The 8,807-nt window shown below is 37.3% G+C and overlaps 1 protein-coding gene across 1 annotated transcript; it reads left to right on the top strand.

The window, feature by feature from the left end:
- The first annotated feature begins 2,397 nt into the window (after window positions 1–2,397).
- On the top strand, window positions 2,398–4,713 carry LOC130870976 (OX-2 membrane glycoprotein-like). The gene is made up of 3 exons (XM_057763987.1): window positions 2,398–2,461; window positions 3,436–3,774; window positions 4,406–4,713. Exons 1-3 carry the CDS (start codon window positions 2,398–2,400, stop codon window positions 4,711–4,713), a joined length of 711 nt encoding a protein of 236 aa, XP_057619970.1.
- The last annotated feature ends 4,094 nt before the right edge of the window (window positions 4,714–8,807 follow it).

Genomic DNA, 8,807 nt, shown 5'->3' with positions numbered 1-8,807 from the left:
AACCAATGGCATTCACAGCATACAGAGGGCAATCCCACATCACAGTGTAATTAAAATCATCCTTAAATTTGAATCAATAGACCCAAATCCATACTAATATAAATCCATATTAATGTAGAATATTTATCTATATATCAGATCCTCATTATTTCTTTTCTTTTTTCTTTTTAGAAATTGACTGTGACCATTAACTATTTATAACCAATCCTTTTAAAATAAAAATAAACATTTATAAACAATCATTTTGGGAATTTGGGCATAATTTTCTCCAAACTGCTTCCTGCTATTCACTGAACAATGTATTTGGAGGGCTCATAGAGACCTTTCAGGGGGTATTGTTTCCTAGAAGGAACCCACAGGCTCATCTTCTGTGGAAACAGAAACAGAATGTCTTTTCCAAAGTAACACATCCTTAGACTCAAATTTTGAAAACAAGAAACCTTTAAAATATATATGTTAGTTTAGTTTAGTAGCCCCAGAACCAAATGTCTCTCTGTAGTCAAAACATTCAAAGAAAACACAAGCACAATAACATACAGTACCCAGACTCTCTGTGTATTTTCCATCTTTACATGGCTTTTTTTTTGTTTGTTTTTTTTACTTTTATTTTTCCTTTTTGGTTTTTTGAGACAGGGTTTCTCTGTATATCTTTGACTGTCCTGAAATTCACTCTGTAGACCACGCTTGCCTTGAACTCACAGAGATCTGCCTGCCTCTGCCTCCCAAGTGCTGGGATTAAAGGCATTTGTTGTTAAGCACAGCTACCCTATTTCATTTTTTAAGGGTTTTCTCTATCCTTTTTCTTTCTCTCCCAATGCTACATGTATTTTTAAACACATTGTGAACTGCTTAGTAGTTTGGATTTTTTTTTCATCTGAATCTGTCTTTATGGTATATTTCTATTTTTTTCTGAGCACATGAATCAGCTAAACAGTGTGGCTAGGAATAAAACTGCGTCTGTGATTTCTGGCTCCACCCCATTTCGTAACTTTCTGAGACAAGAAGCCTCTCTTAATAGAGCTGCACCTTGGCTTGCCTCTAGCAAACAGAGCCTACTGGAGAAAAGATGGTTACCAAGAAGCTGTTGTTGAGTTTTCTCGTCTGTCTAGAATCTTTTTTGTTTTGTTTTGTGTCGTTTTGTTTTGTTTTTTCAAGATAGGGTTTCTCTGTGTAGCAGCCCTGGCTGTCCTGGAAATAGATCTTATAGACCAGGCTTGTCTCACACTCACAAGAGTCTCTGTCTCCTGAGTGCTGGAATTAAAGGCAAGCCTGCCTGATTAGAATCCTTAAAAAAAAAAAAAAAAAAAGAAAGAAAGAAAGAAAAAAAAGAAAAAGAAAAAGAAAAAGAAAAAGAAAAAGAAAAAAGCTTTCTCAGGTTGTATGTGGAAATTCTTGCCAAGCATTTGGGCACCATCTGTAAAAAGAAACTGTACTTTCATTTCCCAGCTGCCTAGACCTGAATACAGAAATTGTATTAATTAAAACACTGTTTGACCAATAGCTCAGGTGTATTTCTAGCCAACTGTTACATCTTAAATTAACCCATTTCTGTTAGTCTACATATTGCCACATGGCTATGGTGTTACCTCATTCTCTCTTTGCCTTGTTTCCTAGGTTGCTCACTGAAGTCTCTTTGACTCTGCCTACTCTCTATATCTCTGTTCAGGTATCCTACCTGGCTTTACTCTGTTAAGACATTGGTCAAAACAGCTTTACTCATCAATCAAAAGAAGAAACACATATACAGAAAAACATCATACTATACTATACTATATTATACTCTATACCTGTAACAGTTTCTATATCAAATCATCTATATCTGTATCTGTATTTCTTTCCCTTTTTTTTTTCTTTTTTGGTTTTTCGAATCAGGGTTTCTCTGTAGCTTTGGAGCCTGTCCTGGAACTAGCTCTTGTAGACCAGGCTGGCCTCGAACTTACAGAGATCCGCCTGCCTCTGCCTCCCAAGTGCTGGGATTGATTAAAAGCATGTGCCACCATCATCCAGCCTCTGTATTTCTGGCTCTATCTATATTCATATCTCGCTATATCAAGTCAGATAAATGTTTTGACTAGGCCAATAAAGGCCAATTTGTCCTTGAATTCACCTGTTAATAAAAAAATGAAAACCTGCTTCCCATTTCATGACGAGGCAATCTTATATTTAAATTAAAGGCCTATCTGCCCATCAAGATAAGGATCACTTCATTCTTGCCCCCCGGAGATCAGTTCCTCCCTCTATCTATTAACCCGAGAAAAGAACTCATGACTCTTAGATCACATGTGTGGTCATTTTGTGTGTGAAGCTTTTTAACAGGGGAAGTGAATTGCAGTCTCATTTGGAAATTCAGCTAGAAAACAAGAGATTCTGACAGTGAAGACTTTTGTACAGGATACAATGAAATTTTCACTCCATTGCCTTCTCCATCTCTCAGTGCTTCATATCTGCATACGCGAATCAGGTAACTCCATTTCTCTTATACACTTTTAGTTGTAATTCAATTACAAATAAATACCAGGTAACAGGCAATTTACTTATACCCAAGTAGGTGAAAAAGAATGTTTACTAGGCTCTGTGTATTAATCATACACCTATATAATCACCCAAATATCAAATCATTCAATGAGCATATCTGAATCTATGACTATGACTATACACAGTGGGAGAAATGTAAGAATGAAGGCAGCTAACAGCTTCTGAGGTATATGCAACTCACGCTCAAGTCACAAAGTTTCCTACATGTCTTTGATGAAGTATTTTCTTAAATAAGTACTTGAGCAATCCAGACAGGTGTGGAATAATGATTACTTTATGATACATGTGTAGATATATACATTAGTAATACGATACAGGCTTGATCATATATATGTGTGTCATATACACACAAATATGTCTGTTAAGTATATATACATATGTATATATTGCCTTATATTTGCTAATTTATAATTCTTAATTTTTATCATTAATAAGTATGTAATAGGTAATATGTGCCAGAAACCAATTTAGAAACTAAATATTCAATGTTGAAGAACATATGCAGATCTTTTTCTTCTCATTGTCTTGGTCTCTATCTCTCTGTCTCTTGTCCCTGTGTCTCTCTGTCTGTCTTCTCTACCTTTCTCTCTCCTACTTCTGAGGATCCAATGCAGGACACTGAATGTGCCAGGCAAGCATTCTATCACTGATAATATACATACAATCTCCAGAAGTTTTCCTTTTTGTTGAGACATAGTATCAACTATGTATCATAGGTTGGTCTTGACTGCACAATCCTCCTTCCTCCATCAGGAATATGTTACCACACATGCTTCATTTTTTTATTGAGCAGAAGAGGCAATGAAAATGGTAATCATAAGACAGGGAGATGAGAGCTGTTTGAATAGTCTGCAGAAGTATGGAAGAATATATCTTTTAACAATGAACCTCAAATTTCAGAGTCTTCACTGAGGATAAAGCATAACAATTATGAGACAGCTGTCCTAGGGAGAAATGTGACCATCTTCTGCAACTTGACAAGTCTGAAGAATGTTGAGCAAGTCACCTGGCAAAAAGTTCAAGGTCCATTGCTTCAAAATATCGGCACTTACAGCCATAAATATGGAGAAAATATTATCCCACCATATGTAAACAGGCTGCACTGCAAGATCCTGGAACCCAATGCCTCCTTCATAACCATCCAAAAAGTGACATTTGAAGATGAAGCCTGCTACAAGTGTCTGTTTAACACCTTTCCATATGGCAGCCATGGAGGACAAACCTGCCTTAACGTCCTAAGTATATAACCCTTTCTCTAGGGTCCCATAATGGGGGCAGACATTGTGGAGTTACAGTTATTAAGGACATTGTCCAGAGAAAGCTTCATTAAGAAAAATTGTTGATGAGTCCAAGTTACTTAGACAGGAGAAAAATGATGGAGGCCAGTGGAGTTTGTGTGTTCTGGCAGGAGCTGTTATCTCGTGTCTCTTCTTTACATTATACTTCACAGGCTTCCATTAGGTGGAGAAAACCCAGGAAGATCATCAGAAGTTTGTTACAAAGGCAAAGAGAAGATATGAGAAAAAAGGAGATAGTAGGGAATAACAAGGAAAGGTGAAGACTAAAGGAAACAGGGTTCCCAGTCTTCAAATAAGAAGAGTGAGAACATCAGAGTTCCTTATCATGCATATAAGTGTGAAATACTGGGAGTATATAATATAATTTATAGCTGTATAGAAGTTGAGACAGCAGTCAGTGAACAGAGAGAAAGGTTTTGGAAGTTTTATGGCATGTGAGGGGAGGTATACAAGAGGGTTATGTCTTAACATTCATGTGTCATAAAAAATTGGGAAAACACCATCCTTTAACAGCAGATAATTTGGTAGTAACCTACCTTTGTATTAATATTGTTTCCCTCTCTTTGCCTCAGCTGTATCTGAATTAGCAACCGAACTCCATCCTGTTCCTGGTTCTGAAGATTTCCTTAGCCTTCACTGTTCAGCCGTGGGAAAGCCTGCTCCTGGAATCTCCATTTACCCTTCACAAGTCCTAGTATCCACGCGGGAAGAGTACTTTACCAAGAACCCAAATAACACAGTGACCATCTCTAAAATAAACAACATCTCTTTGAAAGCTGTTAGGTCCTTGGGCCTCCAGCACCTGGTTGTGTCCATGAATCACCCCCTAGAATATAAAGAGAAGATAGTTCCTCTGCCCGTAAAGCAAGAGGGTAAGTAGAAGTGACAGCAAATCAAAGGGGACAATTGCAGCCCAGCACTCACATAAAAAGCCAGATGGGACTGTGTGTGCTTGTGGCCACAAAGCTGGGGAGGCAGGAGGGACAAACATCTGGCGTTAATTGGCCAGACATCCTAGAGTAACCAGGGACTCCAGGAAGTGACACAAGTTAAACAGCACTACTTATTGATCTCTGCCTTCAAAAGCACATTTGTTTACACACACACACGCACACACACACCCTCTCTAATGTACAGACACATATGCATACAAGCACAAACATGCACATATGTATACAGACATGAGAGAAAGAGAGATAATAGAAGTTTATCTTTAAAAAAATCTGTAATAAATATCTGCATAAATCAGCTATTTTTGAAGAAGAAAACAATGTAATATACATGTGTGGTTCAGCAATCAGTGTAGTGTCCCAAGGCTTTAATCTCAGGCCTTGGAAAGCAGAGGCAGACTGATCTCTGTGCATTAGGGGCCAGTCTGGTCTATACAGTGAGGTATAGGACAACCAGAGCTAAATGCTTGGACCCTGTCTTGAAAGAACAAACAACAACAACAAATCAAACAATGCCGACCATCTCCACCCTAACTTTCCTGCTGGGACAGAATCTTAAGATTCCCTTTCCCTTACTTCTTATATTTTGTCATTTATGGTTCTCTGTTGAATTTTTCTCCTACAGAGAGAATTCGCTTTTTGTTTTCCTTTAGTTGAGGCTTGTAGATAGACATTTTAAATTTTTTTGTCATGTACTATCTTTATGTTTTAAGCAACATTTCCATAGCACCTTAATTCACGTTAGGTAGTTTTTGTTTATTTCTCCAATTTGGCAACAGTCATTGACTTTTCCTCATTTTTAATTTTTTAAATCAGCATATAATATACTAGATAGTATTATGACATTTTCAAACATTTCAAAAATTCAAAAGTGAATTTTTGTGGTTTCTCTTCCTCCCATTTTCTCCATAGCCCAGCCACCCCATCGCTCCTGCCTCCGAGCTTCCTCACTCCCTGTTACTTTTCCTCTTCCCTGTGTTGTCGCTGTGTTGACTCCCATTCTACCTCATAACCTAATACTATTTCTCTCTCACTCACCTTCCAGGATTTGTTAAACTTTCTTCACCCTTAGTCTTATTACATGCACGCACACACACACACACACACACACACACACCTTCACACACACACTGGCTATAATCTACATTTGTCCACATTTGAGGCAGAACATGTATACTTTGTCATTCCCAATTTGGTTTCTCCTTGCTTAATGTTCATGCTTTCCAGACACATCTTTTTCTTAAAGCAAATTTCATGATTCTGCTTCTATTTATAACTGAATCATATTACATTGTGTGCATATATACTACATATTAATTAGTCACTCATCTGTGGGTGGACATCTAAGTTATGAATGGAGCTACAATAAGCATGGATATTCAAGTGCTTCTGTGGTGGAACCTGGAATCTTTTGGATATTTTCCCAGAAGTATATAGCTGAATCATTTGGTAATTCTCTTTACAAATTTTTGGGGTGCTTCCAAGCCAATGTCCATAGTAACTGTATCAATTTTCACACCCACAGCTTTGAGTGAGCATTCTTCTTTTTCCCAAATCTTCTTGAACATCTGTGGTGCTTTTTCTCCTTAATAGTCCTTTGACTGGGGTGAAATGGTATCTCAGTTTTAATTTGCATTTCCCTGATGACTACAGACATTGAGTATTTTGAAAATTAGTTACTGAAGGGCTAAAAAGATGACTCAGTGGCTAAGATCACTGGCTGCTCTTCCAGAGTATGGAATTGGATTTCTAGTACCTATAGGGCAGCTAAGAACTTCCTGCAGTTCCAGTTCTGCAAGATCTGTTGTCATCTTTTGGGCTTTTGGGGAACCATGCATACAAAATGTACGAAATACTTATATGGATAAAATAGTCACAAATCTAATCTCAAGAAAAACTGATACATATTGACTTAGTTTGGATTTCATTTATATTGTTTTTGTTGAGCTCTATATTTTTCTCTGCTCCCCTCCCCTCCTCTCCTCTTCCCTTCTACCCTCTTCCATGGTTCCCATGCTCCAAACTTTCTTAAGAATTCTTGTCTTTTTCTATATCTTATGTAGATTAGATCCATGTATGTCTCTCCTAGGGTCCTCATTGTTGTCTAGGTTCTCTGGTATTGTGAATTGTAGGCTGGTTTTTCTTTATGTTTAAAAGCCACTTATGAGTGAATATATATGATATTTGTCTTTCTGTATCTGGGTTACCTCACTCAATTTGATGTTTTCTAGATCCATCCATTTGCCCACAAATTTCAATGTGTCATTATTTTTTTTTCTGCTGTGCAGTACTCCATTGGGTAAATGTACCACATTTTCCTTACCCATTCTTTGATCAAGGGCCATTTAGGCTGCTTCCACATTCTAGCTATGACAAACAATGCTGCTATGAATATAGTTGTGCACCTGTCCATGTAGTAGGATTAAACATCCTTTGGGTATATATTCAAAAGTGGTATTGCTGGGTCTTGAGGAAGGTTGTTTCCTAATTTTTTGAGAAATCACCATATTGATATCCAGAGGGGCTGTACCAGTTTGTACTCACACCAGCAATAGAGGAGTGTTCCCTTTACCCCATATCCTCTCCAGCATAAATTGTCATCAGTGTTTTTGATCTTGGCCATTCTTATAGGTGTAAGATAGAATCTCAGAGTTGTTTTGATTTGCATTTCTCTGATGAATAAGGATGTTAAACATTTTCTTAAGTGTCTTTCAACCATTTTAGATTCCTCTGTTGTGAGTTCTCTGTTTAGGTCTGTACTCCATTTTTTTTTAATTGGATTATTTGTTTTTTTGATGACCAATTTCTTGAGTTCTTTGTATATTTTTTGAGATCAGACCTCTGTCTGATGTGGGGTTGATGAAGATCTTTGCACATTCTGTAGGCTGCCATTTTGTCTTGTTGACCATGTCCTTTGCTTTACAGAATTTTCTCAGTTTCAGGAGGTCCAATTTATTAGTTGTTTCTCTCAGTGTCTGTGCTGCTGGGGTTATATTTAGGAAGTGGTCTCCTGTGTCAGTGTGTTCAAGTGTACTCCCACTTTCTCTTCTATAAGGCTCAGGGTGGTTAGATTTATGTTGAGGTCTTTGATTCATTTGGACTTGAGTTCTGTGCATGGTGATAGATATGGGTCTATTCTCATTCTTCTACATGTTGATATCCAATTATTCCAGCACCATTTGTTGAATATGCTTTCTTTTTTCCATTTTATATTTTTTGCTTTGTTGTCATAAAATCAGGTATTCTTAGATGTGTGAATTGATATCTAGGTCTTCAATTTGGTTGCATTGGTACTCTTCTCTGTTTTTATGGTACTACCAGGCTGTTTTCAGTAGTGTAGCTCTGTAGTGGAGTTTGAACTCAGGGATTGTCTTGCCCCCAGAAGTTCCTTTATGGTATGGGACTGTTTTGGCTATCCTGGGTCTTTTGCTTTTGCATATGAAATTGAGTGTTTTTTTTGTTGTTGTTGTTTTTTTTTTTTTTTTTTTTTTTTGAGGTCTGTAAAGAATTTTGCTGGGATTTGATGGGCATTGCATTAAATCAGTAGATTGCTTTTGCTAAGATTGCCATTTTTACTATGTTATTTCTACCTACCACAGAGCATGGGAGATCCTCCGATTTTCTGGTGTCTTCTTCAATTTCTTTCTTCAAAGGTTTAAAGTTCTTGTCATACAGGTCTTCCACTTGTGTGGTCATAGTTACTCGGAGATATTTTATGCTATCTGGTTGTTATGAATGGTGTTCATCAGTGAAAAGGAAGGTAATTGATGTTTTTGAGTTAATCTTGTATCCTGTACATTACTGAAGGTGTTTATGAGTTGTCAAAATTCCTTGGTAAAATTCTTGGGGTTGCTTATGTGAACTGTCATATCATCACCAAATAGTGAGAATTTGACATCTTCTTTTCTAATTTGTATACCCTTGGTCTCCTTTTGCTGTCTTACTGCTCTAGCTAGGACCTCAAAAACTATATTGAGTAGATATGGAGAAAGTGGACAACCTTGTCTTATTCCTGATTTCAGTG

The sequence above is a fragment of the Chionomys nivalis genome, chromosome 3 (genome assembly GCF_950005125.1).
Source record: "Chionomys nivalis chromosome 3, mChiNiv1.1, whole genome shotgun sequence".
Taxonomy (NCBI): Eukaryota; Metazoa; Chordata; class Mammalia; order Rodentia; family Cricetidae; genus Chionomys; species Chionomys nivalis.
Note: the sequence above shows the minus strand (reverse complement) of the source record. Positions and strands in the feature narration are given on the sequence as shown.